Source organism: Oncorhynchus clarkii, chromosome 2, assembly GCF_045791955.1.
Source record: "Oncorhynchus clarkii lewisi isolate Uvic-CL-2024 chromosome 2, UVic_Ocla_1.0, whole genome shotgun sequence".
NCBI classification, from domain to species: Eukaryota; Metazoa; Chordata; class Actinopteri; order Salmoniformes; family Salmonidae; genus Oncorhynchus; species Oncorhynchus clarkii.
This window is the reverse complement of record NC_092148.1, coordinates 87,962,560-87,981,440: the sequence shown is the minus strand read 5'-3', so window position 1 is coordinate 87,981,440 and position 18,881 is coordinate 87,962,560. Positions and strand designations below refer to the sequence as shown.

At 41.1% G+C, this 18,881-nt stretch overlaps 2 protein-coding genes across 21 annotated transcripts in view; both read right to left on the bottom strand.

Annotated features, from left to right (window-relative positions):
• The window catches only part of LOC139375841 (2-oxoadipate dehydrogenase complex component E1-like), a 38,391-nt gene extending 35,572 nt beyond the window's left edge, over positions 1–2,819 (bottom strand). Inside the window, exon 1 of one of the 2 annotated variants that reach the window (XM_071117757.1) lies at positions 2,271–2,819. In XM_071117757.1, coding sequence (XP_070973858.1) covers positions 2,271–2,457 — 187 coding nt within the window. In that variant the 5' untranslated portion in view covers positions 2,458–2,819. The remainder of the gene's footprint in view (positions 1–2,270) is intronic. The other variant, XM_071117767.1, reaches the window with a different exon arrangement.
• Positions 2,820–8,583: 5,764 nt separating this feature from the next.
• Positions 8,584–18,881, bottom strand: part of LOC139375762 (CUGBP Elav-like family member 2) — a 53,411-nt gene continuing 43,113 nt past the window's right edge. For 3 of the 19 annotated variants that reach the window (XM_071117588.1, XM_071117667.1, XM_071117712.1), the window contains exons 8-14: positions 17,527–17,641; positions 16,868–16,993; positions 16,153–16,311; positions 15,350–15,526; positions 14,611–14,754; positions 14,017–14,195; positions 12,129–13,100 (exon numbers count right to left, since the gene is read on the bottom strand). In XM_071117588.1, coding sequence (XP_070973689.1) covers positions 14,068–14,195; positions 14,611–14,754; positions 15,350–15,526; positions 16,153–16,311; positions 16,868–16,993; positions 17,527–17,641 — 849 coding nt within the window. In that variant the 3' untranslated portion in view covers positions 12,129–13,100; positions 14,017–14,067. Of the gene's footprint in view, positions 13,101–14,016; positions 14,196–14,610; positions 14,755–15,349; positions 15,527–16,152; positions 16,312–16,867; positions 16,994–17,526; positions 17,642–18,881 lie in introns of all 19 variants that reach the window. The other 16 variants (XM_071117629.1, XM_071117704.1, XM_071117744.1 and 13 more) reach the window with 10 other exon arrangements.

The following is an 18,881-nucleotide window of genomic DNA, read 5'->3' as shown; positions in this document are numbered from 1 at the left end:
ACAGAGCCTTTGATACCGCTCATGAGTGCTCCATTGTAGTTGGTAAGTAAATGTGACAAGTTGAGAGAATTGACATAGACAATGAGAACTCTTTTGTAGATTCTGACTGTAAAATATATTCTACTGTATGTTACTGTTCTGTCGTATCCTTCATGTCAACATTATGCCAATAGTTAATTTATTTTCTTATCTTTTTATGCTTACATAAGGACCACTAGGCTCCAGATCTGACCCATCACACCACTCTTCAAGAGGACCACTAGGCTCCAGATCTGACCCATCACACCACTCTTCAAAAGGAACACTAGGCTCTAGATCTGACCCATCACACCACTCTTCAAGAGGACCACTAGGCTCCAGATCTGACCCATCACACCACTCTTCAAGAGGACCACTAGGCTCCAGATCTGACCCATCACACCACTCTTCAACAGGACCACTAGGCTCCAGATCTGACCCATCACACCACTCTTCAACAGGACCACTAGGCTCCAGATCTGACCCATCACACCACTCTTCAACAGGACCACTAGGCTCCAGATCTGACCCATCACACCACTCTTCAAGAGGGCCACTAGGCTCCAGATCTGACCCATCACACCACTCTTCAACAGGACCACTAGGCTCCAGATCTGACCCATCACACCACTCTTCAAGAGGAACACTAGGCTCCAGATCTGACCCATCACACCACTCTTCAACAGGACCACTAGGCTCCAGATCTGACCCATCACACCACTCTTCAAGAGGAACACTAGGCTCCAGATCTGACCCATCACACCACTCTTCAACAGGACCACTAGGCTCCAGATCTGACGCATCACACCACTCTTCAAGAGGAACACTAGGCTCCAGATCTGACCCATCACACCACTCTTCAACAGGACCACTAGGCTCCAGATCTGACCCATCACACCACTCTTCAACAGGACCACTAGGCTCCAGATCTGACCCATCACACCACTCTTCAACAGGAACACTAGGCTCCAGATCTGACCCATCACACCACTCTTCAACAGGACCACTAGGCTCCAGATCTGACCCATCACACCACTCTTCAAGAGGAACACTAGGCTCCAGATCTGACCCATCACACCACTCTTCAACAGGACCACTAGGCTCCAGATCTGACCCATCACACCACTCTTCAACAGGACCACTAGGCTCCAGATCTGACCCATCACACCACTCTTCAAGAGGACCACTAGGCTCCAGATCTGACCCATCACACCACTCTTCAACAGGACCACTAGGCTCCAGATCTGACCCATCACACCACTCTTCAACAGGACCACTAGGCTCCAGATCTGACCCATCACACCACTCTTCAAGAGGACCACTAGGCTCCAGATCTGACCCATCACACCACTCTTCAACAGGACCACTAGGCTCCAGATCTGACCCATCACACCACTCTTCAAGAGGACCACTAGGCTCCAGATCTGACCCATCACACCACTCTTCAACAGGACCACTAGGCTCCAGATCTGACCCATCACACCACTCTTCAAGAGGACCACTAGGCTCCAGATCTGACCCATCACACCACTCTTCAACAGGACCACTAGGCTCCAGATCTGACCCATCACACCACTCTTCAACAGGACCACTAGGCTCCAGATCTGACCCATCACACCACTCTTCAACAGGACCACTAGGCTCCAGATCACCTTCTGTGCTCAAAGGTCCTTGATGAGGATCCACCCCCCCATCACACCACTCTTATTAATCATTAATAAATATAGAACATTTGAACTTTATATACTCTGTGTCCCAGTATTTCTATGCATGTAATGTGTGTGGTTGAATTATGCAACATTACTGTATGATGCAGATGTCCAAAATGTTTGATGTAGATTTGTTTCTGCCACTGCTTGATCTATTTAAATGTAAGAATATGTTGCAGATTTAAACTTGAATTGGTTACTATAGAAATAAATAGAAATGTAATAAACAATATTTTCAATACCAAACGTTATACTCTGCAATACTTTATACAGTAGGTAATACGCTGTAGTCAGGTAGTCATTACCAAGTTATGACGAGGTCTTAACTATGACCAGTAGGCTACACAATATAGCACATAATATACAGGTCACAATTATGACGCAATTGGTAATATGGTGGTCAGAAAAATACGTCATTCTGGTCAGTAAAAAGTCGGGGGGTAAAAACAGTTTGCGACCAGAATAAGACGTCATACCATTCAACCTGGTTTTGCCCACTGGTAATGTTGTCCAACATGTCCATTATCTGGAAAAACTACTGACCTCGATTGAGTGCAGTGATATACGAGACTGGGTCACTGTGCAACTTCGTGTCCCCCTGGCTTTGTTTGGGTCGGTGACCGTAGACTCCTTTCCGGGTATGATACAGACAACCGACGACCGGTCGAGCGACACTGAGAGGTACTCTGCTGACGCGGTGCAAGTTTTTCAGGAATAGTATCGCTGACATGATTTTAAATGAATAAAATAAGTAAAAAACGACGTAGCTAGTTAATCTAGACGGTTACACACACGACAGAGCAGCAGCCACACTGCTGTGAAAGATAGGAGGTGGCACCATACTTCAAGCTGATTGGTTGAGCCGTCGGCGTGTTTCGCGGAAGCGCAGAGGTTATATAGTTTAATGTTGAATCAACTAAGGTGCATGTGTAGCCAGCCTGTTGAATCAGATTGTAATGTACTTTCACGTTTATATCGCGTATGATTGACGGTCCAGATGATTACAACAACAAGTGCCTCTATCAAACACGCCACTGTTGGGTTTGGCCTCGTAAACCTTCCCCATTTTGCCCTAGGCCACTACAGAGTGGTGAGGAGGAGTCTACCGTGTATCGATGACATCGACTTCACCATTCATTTTCTTTAATTCAGGTTCACTCAAACATTGTTTTAAACGTTGTTTTACTATTGACAGTTACAGCTGACTTCGGGTTTGTATATCGATTCGCTCTCCTTAAATAAAAGTCAATCAGATTTGTAATGTATGTACATGTTCTCACCTGGACTGCCTGAGGGTGGCGTTGTTACTAATTAGTAAGTGTTCATCTCTACTGGTACTTGACTCATGACATCAGATAAACATTGTTATTTTAACCGTATCCCTGCCTCATTGTGCGATGTATTATTGCATGGTGTCGGAAGTATAACAACATTTGAGCAAAATTCAGCCTATGTTTCTGGATTCAAACTCTCCAATTTTTCCCTCTATGCTCAGAGTAGTTGGTGGTATCATTTGCTCTGTTTCGTAATGTTGAGCTTTCCTTAGTATTACTTTTTAAATGTAAGAATGTTGCATATTTAAACTTTCATCGCCAGTGGCATCTCAGAAAACCAGAAAAGGGTCTGTAGCACTAAAATAAAAAGGAACTTAACCACAAGGAAAAGATGGATGTCATCGTCAAGCAAACTGAGCCTAGTGAATGGCTAAACAGCTTGGGGACAGCCGTGAAGCCAAACACAATACGGGTATGCATAAAGCCATCAAGAGAGAACGTAATCCTTTACGTACCATTGACGAGGTAGTTGCTGAAATCCCGAACGCCAAGGAATTTTCAGTTGTTGATGCGAACCAAGGACGTTCTGCACGTTCAATACACCGTTTTGGAGGTATTCCTTCAAGAGATTGTTGTTCGGAATCACGTCCGCTCCAGAGGTTTTTTTCCAAATGTGCTTCGCAGAGCATTTGAAAGGTCTGGAAGGTGTCTTAAACGTCATGGATGACATTATTGTCTGGGGTGATGACACAGAGCAACACGACCGGAGACAGACAACTACTGAGGAGCATCAATTTGAAACTGAATAAGGGCAAGTGCAAAATCAGAATGACAGAAATCAGCTACACTGGACGTGTTATGAAAATGTCACGCCAGGGTAGGCCTACACGAAACACAGCCCTCATGTTAAGTGTTTCTAAAACTACCTATGGGAAAAATGAATGGTGGAAAACTATTGGAACTATTTCCCTGTTTGACCGTTGGTTTTATGGGTATTACGACACCTCCACTGTGGGGCTCTATAGGGAAATTAATGGAATGCCGAAAATAAGATCTGTGTTAAACACAGGCTTAGGAGAACCGTATACGTTTTGTTATACGTCTATCAGATAAATTTCATCAACTGACCTCACTTTTTGTGAATTTTGAATAATTGATGTAATCAGAAAAAAACACAAATGCTTCATAATTCATAAAGGTCATGTTAACTGACTGATATTATCTCATAGAACACAACTTATGAGATCTCCAAAGCCTGTATTAACCTCAGACCTTTATGTTCGGCTTTTATCCCAAAATCCTATTCTTTCCGCATTCATTTTCCCAATAGGAATAGCTGAACGAACTGGAGGTAACTCATTTCCGGTTATTAGAACTACAAGCTGGCGAACTCAATTGAATTCTCCTCCTTCTCAAAACTCATTGGATGAGAAGTTCAGAGAGGCCGGACCTCTGGCTTTCTCATCCAATGGGTTTAGATAAGGAGGCGAGGATGCGAGGAGTCTGCAATTGAGATTCTCCCACAGACATGCACTCAGACCCAAATACACATTGCAGGATCTGACTAGATGGAGTAAAGCTATGACCGGAAGTGACTTGTCGTAGCAGGTTAGGGGAGCATTTTAACTAACCCTACCCCTATCCTTAACATTAACCTAAGTCTCCTCCTAACCTGCTACGTTAATTTGCCTAACCTATATTATTAAGGGGGGGGGGGGGGGACAGCAGGAGAGAGAATGTTTATTATGGGAAGGGGGTGGAGGCTATTCAGCAGCCTGATGGTCTGAGGGAAGAAACATTTATTGGCCAGTCTTTTCTGATGATCTTCTTGGCCTTCCTGCGACACCTGGTGGTTGTGTCCTGTAGGACAGGCAGTGTGCACAAATGGCGCGTTAGGCTGCACGTATAGCCTTCAGTAATTTATTCAGCACCCTGAGGTTGACGAGTCGCTGTCGTGCCTTCACCACGGTGTCCGTGTGGTTAGACCATTTCAGCTTTTCTGAGATGTGTACGCCGAGGAATTTGAAGTTATTGACTGTCTCCACGGCGGCCAGGTTGATAAGGATGGTGTCGTGTCCAGCTGGGATCCTCCTGAATTCCACAATCAGCTCCTTTGTTTTGCTAACGTTGAGGGAGAGGTTGAGGTTGTTCTTGATAACTCAAGTAGATATTTGCTACTTTTTATTTGAATGAAAAACACATCATGATATATGAGTTGTGGTTTTGAAGGTGATCAGAGATGAGGGAACTGGGTTAGAAACAGTTCTTATTCATTACTATATCCTTATGATTCATCCATCAATTTATACTGTATATTAACTGTAGTTACACTTGTCAACAATAGATGGTGACAGTGTATTTGTGTCTCGTTTAACCTACAGTCTGTAGCTGTCTGAGTTGAGCTATGGTTATTACCGTTTTGAATCTCTCTTAACTTCCCTGTAGGCGATGATTGGTCAAATGCAGAGCTGTGACGAGTAGGCCTAGTCTATAAGGTATTTCCATATTTCAAATAGAATTAAAGCGAAAGGAAATTCTGATCACAAATACATAGGGTAGCCTACATACATAATATCTTTCTGCAGTCCCCTATATAGGTTTTCTTCGAGGTAAAAGCTTCTAATCTTTGTCAAGTATGTCAATATCTAATCTAATAGGCATAGCATAACATATTTATCGGCATATGGTGGCCTAATCTTTGAGTAAAAGGGAAAACATAATTTAGGCCTACTTGTATGAGTTTTGTGACACACTGCGAGCTCGTAGTCTAACTGGCCGCCAACGCAATTCTTCGGAAAAATCATAATCAATAATATAAACCCGAGGAGGAACTGGGGTAAAGCAACGTTTTTTTTCCAATTAAAAAGTAGGCCTAACTACCTAGACTAATTATTGTAGGCTATAAATGATTCAACTCCAGTCATATATATTGATTTTATTCAGTTAAATTCTTCAATTCAGTTGCGTCCCATTCCGTAGGTTCTAAAACCCCCACAAGGTGTCCATCTCTCTGTCTCAGGTACAGCATGGATAAATTGAGAGAGATTAAGACGTTTCTGACGGATGTCCTGTCAGCGGACCCCAGTCACATCCTTCAGCATGTAGACGAGCAGAAACTGGTGACTTTACACGAATACAGGAAGCTGCAAATAAATCTTCAGGAAATCAGCCCCGGAAGATTCTATCATCCGTTTGCTGGATACACGCACCAGTAAGGATGGTGAGACCTGCAGTAAATTCCTGGCCCTGCTACAGCAGCCAGACATCAGAACACCTTTCCCCAGACTGAAGAAAAGCAAACGTTTGAGGTGTAATGCACTTCTTTTAAATCATGTTGCAGGTCTGTTTTTAAAAAGGTTTGTGATTCAACTAATGTTTTTGTATGTGTGTTGATTGTTGTCTATGCTGCACAAATCATTTCTTTATTGGAGCATAATACAGTTTTCTAATCTAACGACAACAGCGACATAGCTCCGGCACCCAGCGACCCCATACGCTGTCCCAACTTCTTCCTCCACAGTCCACACCCCAGGCCCAACCATTTTAAAGCATACATTTCCATACTTTTTTGCACATACAGATTGAATCATGAACTATGTATGCTGTTAGTAGAATTGTATCTAAAAATGACAAAAATTTCTGTGGATGTGGATACATCTGTGGCGTTTGAGAGTTGAAGACGTGGGAACCGGGGACAATCTTTTCAAGCAGTTCCACAGCAAGCGGACAGGCCGATGGACATTCTAATTTTGGAACCAGAGCAACGAAGCCGAGAAGAAGGTAAATCAAACAGTGTAATAAGCTTGATCGTGTCTGGTTTATAGTGTAATAAGCTTGATCGTGTCTGGTTTACAGTTTAATAAGCTTGATCGTGTCTGGTTTATAGTGTAATAAGCTTGATCGTGTCTGGTTTATAGTGTAATAAGCTTGATCACGTCTGGTTTATAGTGTAATAAGCTTGATCGTGTCTGGTTTATAGTGTAATAAGCTTGATTGTGTCTGGTTTATAGTGTAATAAGCTTGATCATGTCTGGTTTAGTGTAATAAGCTTGATCGTGTCTGGTTTATAGTGTAATAAGCTTGATCGTGTCTGGTTTACAGTGTAATAAGCTTGATCGTGTCTGGTTTATAGTGTAATAAGCTTGATCGTGTCTGGTTTATAGTGTAATAAGCTTGATCGTGTCTGGTTTATAGTGTAATAAGCTTGATCGTGTCTGGTTTATAGTATAATAAGCTTGATCGTGTCTGGTTTTTAGTATAATAAGCTTGATTGTGTCTGGTTTATAATGCTGGTGTAATATTGACTGTCTTTATTCATCTCTTTTTCCAGGTCTTCAGTTAAGCTGAAGGGAATCTCATTTGAGAAACTTGGCATAAAGTTCACAAACAAATCCAAATGGACTTTCATGAAAGGCAAAAAGACTACAGCAGGAAGCCACTGCTGAGCAAATATAAGAAATATTTGTAATTAAAGATGTTAGACCTAATATGTCAGAACACGCTCTCTCACTGACAGTGTGTGGAGTTCAATGTCCTGACCAAAGGGAATTCATGAATTACCTAGCCTACATTATGGAAATACGTTTTTATTTTATTTGAAGTAGCCACTAGAGCTGCACCGTGACAGCAATCACCATATCTAACCACTTACAGTAGGCCTACTGCAGCTCACAGGAAATTGAGTAGCTATAGATTGACTGTGTATTAGCCTACAGTTTGTGAAATAACTATTCCAACAAACATAGCATGTAGCCTAGTGCCATCTACACATTGCACTGGGCAAAACCAGCATTTTACCATTCATTGTTATTTTATTATATAAACTGTTATTTCGCTTCTTAAATGGTTACTTAGTAGCCAGTCCCACCACAAAGCAGCTAATTTACATTCATGATACTATATAACCTATTAGTAACCGAATACAATCAGAATGAAATAAAAGTTTAGAAATGTGTACTTTTAGACATTAACCTCATTTGGTCCCATTTTTAAAAATTATTTTGGGGCCCTGTGAAATGGCCACTTCAGTGCAGTCATCATGATCTACAATAACTTGTTTTAAAATAGTAATGTGGTCATCATGGGTACACAACACATGCCTGCCTCTGGGTCTTTCTGAGCATAGTCCAAAGGCCTAAACACAATAGCCTTGTCCAATAGTGTGTGGGCAAAGGGTACATCCGTTGTTCATTGCCCTTTATTCAGTAGTACTTATAAAAAAAAACAGAGGTTCTTGCAGTTCAGTAGTTTGTAAACATCTTGAATACCAAGATATTTGGTGGCATCCTCAGACGATGGGAGTACTTCACCTGCAGGGCTTCTTTTTGAACAAAAACAGAACACACAATCACTCACGGCCCCACAAATATGTTATGTCCATAGGCTACTGTATATTAGTAATAATATAGCAGTAAACTCAAATGATAAAAAAAAAAATCAGCAAATGCTTAGAAACAAAATAAATAAGCAAAGAGAAGGACAATGGATAGAAACAAGTTAGGAAGACAGACACTGGGGAGTTTGTAAATGTTGTCACATCACTGGACAGGCACTGGGACTACACAACACACAGACACATTGAATATTAGGGAAAAATGGTTTAATTTTGGAGACAGAGGCAAAGAAACACACCACACATGAACAAACATTTACCAAATAAAACATTGACTGATTTCCAACTACACACCACTGCTTCTATGGTAAATTGAAATATCTACCAACAGGTAAAAGGAAAAAGCCCAGAAACTAAACAAATATTAAACTAAGACATTTATCTATCCATACAAGTTGTCTATAATAAGCCCAGATGGTCATTTATAATAACCATGTGGACAGAGCACAGCACTAACATGAAACTGACCACGATTTTAGAGGATCCCCACCCACCCCACCCCCCAATATAGAAACAATAACAAAGTGAGGAACATGTAGAAAGCAAGGTAATTAAATCAAAATTAAGGTTATTTATTTAAGAAACAAACAAAAAAACTTAAATCAGAAATGTTATCACTGACAACCACCAAGAAGCCAAACTCAAGACTAGCACATTCAAGGCGAGGGCCTTAGAGAGGACAGACATTTTTTTTTCCAATATATATTTTTTTCTTTAATTATTTCCAATATAAAAAAGCTTCACTGGTACAAAATACATATGCACAACCAGTATTGTAGAAATTGGAAAGAGCCAGTTTGTCATTTTTTTTTTCCATTTTTTTTTTTCAAATCCCACCCAAATTTCAAAAGTTGAATTAAAAACAAAATCACTACTGTAAATGTTTTACAGATCAACATGAAGATGGACCGCAACTTTGGCTTTTCTCAAGACAACAAACATCTATCAAATAATTTATGTGGAGAAGAACATGAAGTTCTATCAATTATTTAATCATCAGATAAGGAAAAAAAAAAACGGTACAGAGAGAAAAAAAAGGACAGAGATTTTTGACCATGACAATATCTAAGCGATGCAAAGCTACCACACTTTGTCAAACAGCACTTCAGAATATGAGAATAGAAAAAACGGTGACCAGTGATAGAGATACTGAGAAAAGTCCTAAGGGGCACCCTATTCCCTACATAGTGCACTACTTTTGACCAGATTAATGGGCCCTGGTCAAAAGTAGTGCACTACGCAGGGAATAAGCTGACATTTGGAATTAGTCCTAAAAAAAAATGGTTGTGACGGAAGCCCCCGAAGTGAGAGTTTCTAGTTCCTATACCCTGACCCATGTGATTTATATTGTGCTTATATTTCAACATTTACGGTAACACTTTACAATACAGTTGTATAACTACCCATTATAATCAATTAAAATATTTACTAACATTTGTTAACAGTTTGTTGTAGCCTACATACCAAATTGTTTAACAAACTGTTATATAGTCAATGTTAATAATGCGACACTACCCAGGTTTTGGTTAACGTGAAAAGGATTACTATTCTATAATCAATAAATCAAAATCAATATACAGTAACTTTACCATTTTACCCGACAACTAGGCATTCATATTATAGCAATACATTGTCTGTGACTGTACCGCAAAGCACTCAACTTTGTCCACTCACTAACAGGATGATTTGTCTTCAAAAAAAAGGTTTGGGTTGTTCAATGTATGATAATATTCACAAAATTACTTGCCAATGTGTTAAAATTCAGTACAATCACGTACCAGTTGAAGCAATAACATCACAAAGTGAAAAAACACATCAGCGGGTGATTTAGCCTTAATGACACACTGGTATGTATATTATAAGAAAAGCAAACTGAGCATTCCTAACTGCAGTAATCTCTAGTCCCTAAACCATGGCCTAATAGCATCTGTGTAGGCAGTTTCTAGATATATGGCACTGAGTGTTGTATATTGGGATAGAAAAACTCACTGCAAAAAGCACATTCCCCATCTTATTCAACATAAAATAATGTTTATTAGTGGTACCTTGGTAGTTTTGGGAAGTGCCACCAACCCATGCTTCAAAAAAACAAAACAGATTTGCAAAAAAAAAAAAAAAAAAGAAGTTTACATTGCCTCCAATATTTCTGCTTATAAACAGACAAAACCAAATCGCTACCATTCAACAGCAAACACTTTGAAACTTCTCAAGTGCTGCTAGAACTTTCAAGCTAAAACAACAACAAACTGGTGCCATCTTGGGTGATTTGCAAGTAAAAAAAAAAAAAAAAATGAAAAATGCATTTTGTGGCTTGTTAATCCCAAGTCTGTTGAGAAAACGACACCGTAGGCAGTGCTTGGCATCTTCCACACAGAGCTGAATCTCAAACACGAAGGACCCTGAGTTGACGACCCTTGTTTAGCTCCTTCTGGGTCGCATTCATAAAGCGCCGTAGAGTAGGTGTGCCGATTTAGGATCAGCTTTAGAGCTTGTATCATATAATGAATAAGATCACACGAACAGGTGGAACCTGATCCTAGACGCTTTGTGAATATGGGACCAGGTACGCATATTTTTGGGGGAACTTTTCTTTGGGGGCTGGATGTAAATGATTTGAGCTGTCCCATCATCTCTGCAGTACAACTAACAGAAAGTAGGCTGGTCCATTATCAACCCAATAAAGACACTTCTGTTCTGAGTAGTAAACTTTATGCCGAAACATGGAATGCTTGTGTAAACCAACACTTTTGGTGTGGGGGGGGGGGGGGGGGTTCAACAGTGTTAACACAGATTCTGTGTGACCGGTTAAGATTAAAGGAATTTTCTATTTTTTAAATGTTGGATTTCAACTATCTTATCACTAACAAATACGTTGTGTGTGTGTGTGTGTGTGTGTGTGTGTGAGATCTAATAAAAAATTCCCCTGTGTGATTTCCCGTTCAGGGGCTCCCAGTGTTCTTACTGTCACAGAACAAAGTGTGTGTTGAGAAATTGGGCACTCACATGAAAGCATATTGTAAGAAAGTTCAAAATAAAAAAAATTAAAAAAATAAACTGCGAGTTTGACACATGGGCACTTTAAACAAAAACACCCCGTCTGTCTTCTGTGGTAACAGACATTATCTTGCAATATGAGGCATCCATAAGCAAAAACATCCATTTATGAAATCATCAACAAGAAATTCAAACAAAAAAAAATCTCAAGACCATGAGAATTTAACACTAAATTTAAACTATTTTCTGTTAATGTAGGAAAAAACAAATTTAGTCATATATATTCCCCAAGATGAGACAATGACAATCTACTTAACTGAAAAAAAGTTGCAGAGGTTAAAAATAGCAAATAACCCAGAAAGGAATTCTGACAACACGTGTAAGTATCAATTACATCACCACTAGTAACGAGTTTTTTTTTTTTTTTGAAAGGCTGTGTTGTTGACCCCCCACCCCCAACCCATTTAAAAACATATACACTTAGACCCTAGATGACATTACAACATAATCTACAAAAAAGAACCCCAAAGTTAACCTGGGTTTCTGTTTTACTTAGCTTTAAACTTCTATAGATTCAATGGTATAAAATATAGGTAGGTAATCTAAGTGTGCATTTAAACCACAGATTGTCTATTTGTGAATCATTTCTAAAAAAAGTTCAGACTCGTAGTAGGTAGTAATTTCCCCCAGTAGTCAAGAGCAAATCTACCTCCGTTGTGCCGTCAAATATGTTTGAAAAAAAATTATAAACAAAAATAGGCAAATACACATAATCATTAAATGAAAGCCAAGAGTCTTTTTTTAAATGTTTAAATAGCCTTGGTGACAATTGAAAATGTGACAAACCTAACAGAGCACTGAGGGGCAATTCTGGTTGATATTCAGACTAGTTTTTATAAGTGTTGCGAGTCGAGTGGTCTTAGGGTGCGGTCTAAAATGGTACCCTGTTCCCTACATAGTGCACTAATTTTGACTAGAGCTCAAGGCCCGGGTAAAAAGTTGTGAACTACATAGGAGACGGGGGTGCCATTTTGGACACAATTATTTTGTTGTTTCAGAAGCAGACATATTGCTAATGGCACAAAGTAGCACATCGCTGTGCTAGTCCCTGTATTCAAACTTTCAAGTGAACTTTATACTGAGAGAGAAGAGGTAAAAAAAAAGAAACAAGCAACAGAAACAAGCAAATTACAAAACAACAAAAATAACAATCCCACAGGCTTTTAAAACATGTTTTTTTTTTTGCGCATTTGCAGAAAATGTACAAAAACAAAGGTTTTTTTTTTTAAATGAAATGAGCTCAGGTAAGATTTCACATTGATTTTGCTTGACCGACCTCCCCTCACATTTTATACAGGAACAAAGAAAAACGAAGTTGCATGCAAAAAAACAGCTATGTTTCCAAAATGGCAGCCTCTTCCCTATAAAGTGCAGTAACTTGCACTGGTCAAAAAGGCTCTGGGCAGAAACAGTGCACCATATAGGGAGCAGGGTGCCATTTTGGATACACCCAATCATGTTGAGCTAAGGTCAAATGTCATAGGTCAAAGGTCAGCGGGGTGTGCCCAGGTAGCCTATTGGTCAGGCGAGCTTTAGAGACAATGGTGGGAGGATGAGGAGGAGTAGCCGGGAGGAAGAGGAGTTTGGAGTCGGTTTTCAACACCATGAGGACATGCTAGGCTAACGATGAGCAAACAGGCATGAAGATTTGTTCTAAAAAAAGGGAAGAAAAAACACGGAGAGAGAGATGTAGAGAGGAGAGAGAAGAGGAGAGAAAGAGAAGTTAGACAGAGCCACAGCACAATAACCTTTCAACCATGAGGCACAATCAACCAACTGCCAGTCACCACACATAACTGCAAATCAGGAACAAGCTTTCCCCACACACAGAACAATACACAGGTTTGACACAGGAAATGACATCACTAGATGTATGGTAGACTAAGACATACACTGATCCATCTCCAACCAGTCAGTCCCTTTAGGGAAGACTTGGACAGATGGATGGAATGATTGGAAGAAGTTGAGAGAGAGGAGAGCAGAGGAAGCCCCAGCAGCTTGACATGGATTAGATTGAGAAAGAGAGAGAGAGAAAAAGATGGAAGCAGAGAGAGAACATAAAAGGGAGATTCACACACAGATCAATGCGACAGAATGACACATACAGATCAATGCGACAGAATGAAGACCAAGAGCTTTGACAGTAACAAGCGTGTCTGATCCTTAGTCGACCTGTATTTAAAAAAAAAAAAAAAACTTTGTAGAGGTAATGAAATGGTATGGAAATAATTAAATCTGATGCTCCCTCTTATAGCAGTCGACACAGAGGACCCCCTTGAACATTGGCTCCATTGATAGCTATAAATATATCAATAAAAAAATTAAAAAACTTTATACGACTTTTAAAAATGACATGAAACTGTAAGGAATGGATGGTGTACTAAACACGTAGAGAGATAAGATCGTAACTTAAGAGAATAATAAATCGGCGACGCAAGCGGTGAGAGTCGGTGTGACACCAACAGCACCATTCAGCCACACCCCAGTTAAATAAGTCTCTGCTGTGTTGATCGGGTGGCCTCGGCTATAGTCGTGGGTTGGCTAGCTGGTTGGGCAGACTTAGACTTACCCTAGCAGTGCTAACACAGAGCCAGGGGGAAGGCCCCTGCCCTGGGTACGATCAGTAGGGTTTGCTGTCATTCTTGGAGCGCTTCAGCTGCACCTTGAGCCTCTTCATGCCGATCTGGAAGCCGTTCATGGCCTGGATGGCGGCCTGCGCCGACACTGGATTGTCGTAGCTGACGAACCCTGAGGAATGGATGAGGGAAAGACAAATACTAGATTGACGTAGCTAACGAACCCTGAGGAATGGATGAGGGAAAGAAATACTAGATTGATGTAGCTAACGAACCCTGAGGAATGGATGAGGGAAAGAAATACTAGATTGACATAGCTAACGAACCCTGAGGAAGGGATGAGGGAAAGATAAATACTAGATTGACGTAGCTGACGAACCCTGAGGAATGGAGAATACTAGTAAACAGCCATTAAAAAAAGTTTTATTTCGTATATAACCAACCATGCAAAAAGCAAGTTGGCGAGAGAGAAGTTTGTGGTAAGCCATAAAACATTGATCTATGCATTTTAGAATTGGAGCAACAAATTATTTTACCATGGCCATCTCCTTGCTCATGTTTAGGGGGTAGAAGACGAGCATACGTACCGAAGCACTTGCTCAGATTGGTCTGTTTGTCAATGAAGACTTTGGCAGAGACAACGTTTCCGAAAGGCATGAACATCTGAAGGACATCCTGGTCTCCAAACTCCTGGGGCAGGTGATAGATGAACAGGTTAGCCCCCTCAGGACCTGTGGGAAGAGATGGAAAGAGAGAGATGTGAGAAAGGTAGACTAAGGTCAACGGAAGAAAAGTTTTTACAGATCAAGAAACACCAACGTGGCCATCAGACCGACCTGGGTTCAAAACTGTATTTAAAATCTTTCCAATTCTCAATCTGTGCTTGATTGAGCTCGCCTGGCACAATGGAATAGTCCTAAAAGTGCAAAGCCTGCCCATCTGCCACTCAAGGGTTCCCTGGTAAAATCTCCCCTCCGTACAGATCTAGGATCAGCTTCCCGTCCCCCAATCCTAACCGTAACCATTATTGGGGGGAAAGGCAAAACTGACCCAAGATTAAAGTTTAGGGGTTAACTTACAATATTGTGGCAGTCTCAAGCAACTACTCAAAGTATTTGAAAGAAAGACAATACTACCGGAACAAAATACCAAAAAGACAGTATGAAAATGTAAGTACTCAATACTTATAAATTGCTCTGGATAACAATGTCTGCTAAATGACCAATCATATCCAATAACCTCAATCAACCATATGGGCTGACAAGAGACTAGTTGACACACAGGATCAAAACAATATTGGTAATTGGTGTGTGTCCTGAGACCCACCCTCCTTCTGGCTCCCGCCGGCTGCACCCTGCAGCAGGGACTGGCTGTAGAGGGAAGGCAGGGCAGACGCAGTGTACTGCTGCATCCCCGAGTAAGCCTGGGTCAGGGCATCCATGGAACTCGCTCCAGAGCCATTAGCCATCGAGGCCCCCAGGCCCCCGTTCATAGCAGCCATACCTAACACAGTAGACAGAAACATAGAATTTATTTGACAATTCAAAAAAAGATAGATTACATCCACGCAAGTGAATACAACAGCCAGAGAGGCTTCGACACCTACAGTCCTCTCTACCGTACAGTAGGGCCGGAACGATACCAGTATCGTGATAACCTTTACTATCGTGGCAAGGAAACAAAACACGAAGCAGATTGCACTTCTTTAGATAAAAAGCCCTAATGTTGGAAACAAACATCATTATGTTGTCATCCAGTCACATGCATTTATTTTCCAATTTAATAGAACAGTAAGTTTTTTTTAAAAAGGACCAAAGAGTGGTCTGCTTCATGTTTTCCAAGGGGAAAAATAATTGTGCAATACCGGTATGGTCCGGGGCCTACCATACATGTAGTCAAACATTTCAGATTCAATGAGGACTATAGTGGCTAGGTTCCCAAACACTAGCCTAGTCCTGGACAATTTATGGAGATTCTCCAAAGCCAGGACCAGGCAATCTGTGTCCATGAAACCAACCAGATACCTGAAGAACATCAACAGAATGAAGGTATGATTTGAAAGATAGAAACAAAAGGGTTGAAGAAAAGGTAGTAAAGTCTTTTTTTTTTTTTTTTTGTGCGGTACTCACTGAGGGCATACTCACCGCTGACCCCCCCAGTGAGGGCGTTGAGGTTGTTGAGGCCCATGGAGGCGCCCGTCAGACCACCGCCAAGGCCCTGGGTCAGGCCCAGAGAGGCCAGGGTGTTCATGGCTGCACCCGCGCTGGAACCTGCCGTCTGGCCTGCTGCTGGGGAGAGATCACCAGTAGGTAAACCGAGACTCAAAAAACTAAATCGATCAACTCAACTGATTAATTTATTTACGACTATGTGAGTTAAAGACAACAAAAAGCAAATAAACTACTGCGTATAGCAGGGCTCCTCAATAGGCAAGCCTGGTGATTTTATTTGGGTCGGCCAATTTTTATTTTATTATCATTTCCGTTGTTGGACAGAAGAGTAATATATTCACCAGGAAATCAGCTTAAAGTTATTTTATTTGAGGAAATCAGTTGAAGTACTCCAGCATAACTAGAGAGGCATATCTGATCGTATCCCAATGTAATGAAGGTTGGAAATGATTCTGTTTTTGTCAAATACTATATCCGTTTGGGATCGACGTGTACAAATTATTTATCACTATGTTACAGCCCCCCGACCATCCGCTGGAGGACAGAACCCAGGCAAGACGAAGAGACTTGTAGCTGTAATCTTTTGGGGGTCTGGCGACTTTTGAAAATGACAAGTCATGAGAGAAAGGGTTTGAACCCGGACGTAAAGAGGAAAGTGGTGTACCATATTTACCTGAGTTATAGAGATTACCTAAAGCGCCGTTGGCTGACAGGGTGTTGGTGGAGCCGCCTGAGTTTTGGGCTGCAGAGGCGGCAGCTGCTAATGTGGCCAGGTTCTGCAGCTGCAGCTGGTTCACACCTGGAAGAGGAGACAGAGCGGGGAAGTGTATTATTAACATCGTCATTATAAAAAGTAATATCGTCATGATCAGCTAACATGGCTGGATCATGGGAGGAGAGATAACGGCTATACCTTGATAAATATAACTAAGAACAGATTCCTATTTGCAATGACAACCAAGAGGGGGAAATGGAGCTGCATCAGCTGTCCTTATGGGAGACCAGAAGAACATGGCAACAACAAGCAGACTTCATATTATTGACATATAACAGGAAAACAAGTGACCCTAGCACACTGCCTTGAGGCACTCCAAAGGTTTTTGATATTCAACCCTTTAAGTTTGTCCCCCAGCATACTTATGTCTCCTACAATAGCTACTCTGATTAATCTTCCCAACGATGATCTCATTCAAGGGTAATGTGATGTCAGTGTTTGTGAAACTATGTGGGAGTGAAGTGCTGAGTCAGAAGGTTATTTTACATACAGTCGTCTGTTTCTTCAAGTGGGTTGAAGTTATGGGGGGACATGAACAGGGACAGTGAGCGACTCACCTCCTAGTCTCTGCATGCCACCAAAACTACTCTGGTTACCAAAACTCTGGTTGCCAAAAGTACTCTGGTTGCCAAAAGTACTCTGGTTACTGGTAGCCGTCGCCTGTTGGAGCAACTGTAAAACAAAGCGAAAGAAAGTTCTAGAACAATAGAGCAAAGGAGAGACTTGTGCACTTTCTCAATTAGTTCAGGCTTTGTGATTCCTTGCGTCCTCTCTCCTCAAAAAAACTCACTGGAGGAGAAGGTCCGAGAGGGCCCTCGGATCTTCTCCTCAAATACGGTTTAAGAAATAAGGCTAGGAGAGATGACAAGAACCCGAGGAAAAACAAAATGAGAAGGAGTCCATTACATCAATGCCATGCTTTCCAACAATGATGAAATGTGTGTATATTTATTAAAAAGTATGTTGATGGTTTACAGTTATTGTCAAGTATTGTGGTGTGAGGCCTCCCAGGTTAACCTTTTTGGGATAGGGGGCAGCATTTTCACTTTTGGATGAATAGCGTGCCCAGAGTGAACTGCCTCCGACTGTCCCAGATGCTAATATTTGCATATTATTATTAGTATTGGATAGAAAACTCTGAAGTTTCTAAAACTATTTGAATGATGTCTGTGTATAACAGAACTCCTATATGGCAGGCAAAAACCTGAGAAAAATCCAACCAGGAAGTGGGAAATCTGAGGCTTGTAGTTTTTCAACTCATTGAAGATACAGGGTGATATTAGTTATGTCACTTCCCAAGGATTCCACTAGATGTCAACAGTATTTAGAACCTGTTTTGAGGATTTGACTAAAGGAGGGGCTCATAAGGGCTCTTTGAGTGAGTGGTCTGGCAGAGTGCCACAGCCTCGGTCTGGCGCGCTCACGTGAAAGGTAGCTACGTTCCACTTCATTTGTACAGACAAAGGAATTGTCCGGTTGGAACATTAAGTTGTATGTTAAAAACATCCTAAAGATCGATTCCATACTTAGAAACATGCCAACCTACGTGAACGTTTTGAACTTTTCGTCCAATGTTCGGCGCGACCTGAACGCGCTTTGGATTTGTTTACCAAACGCCCTAACAAAATAAGATATTTGGACATAACGGATGGACATCATCGAACAAATCAAAACATTTATGGTGGAACTGGAATTCCTGGGAGTGCATTCTGATGAAGATCAAAAGGTAAGTGAATATTTAAAATGCTATTTCTGAGTAATGTTGACTACCCAATATGGCGGGTATCTTTTTGGCTGCTTTGTTGTCTGAATGCTGTACTCAGATTATTGCATGGTTTGCTTTCTCCGTAAAGTTTTTTTTATCTGACACAGTTCCATGTATAATAGTCGTAGCTTTATCAATGTTAATGAT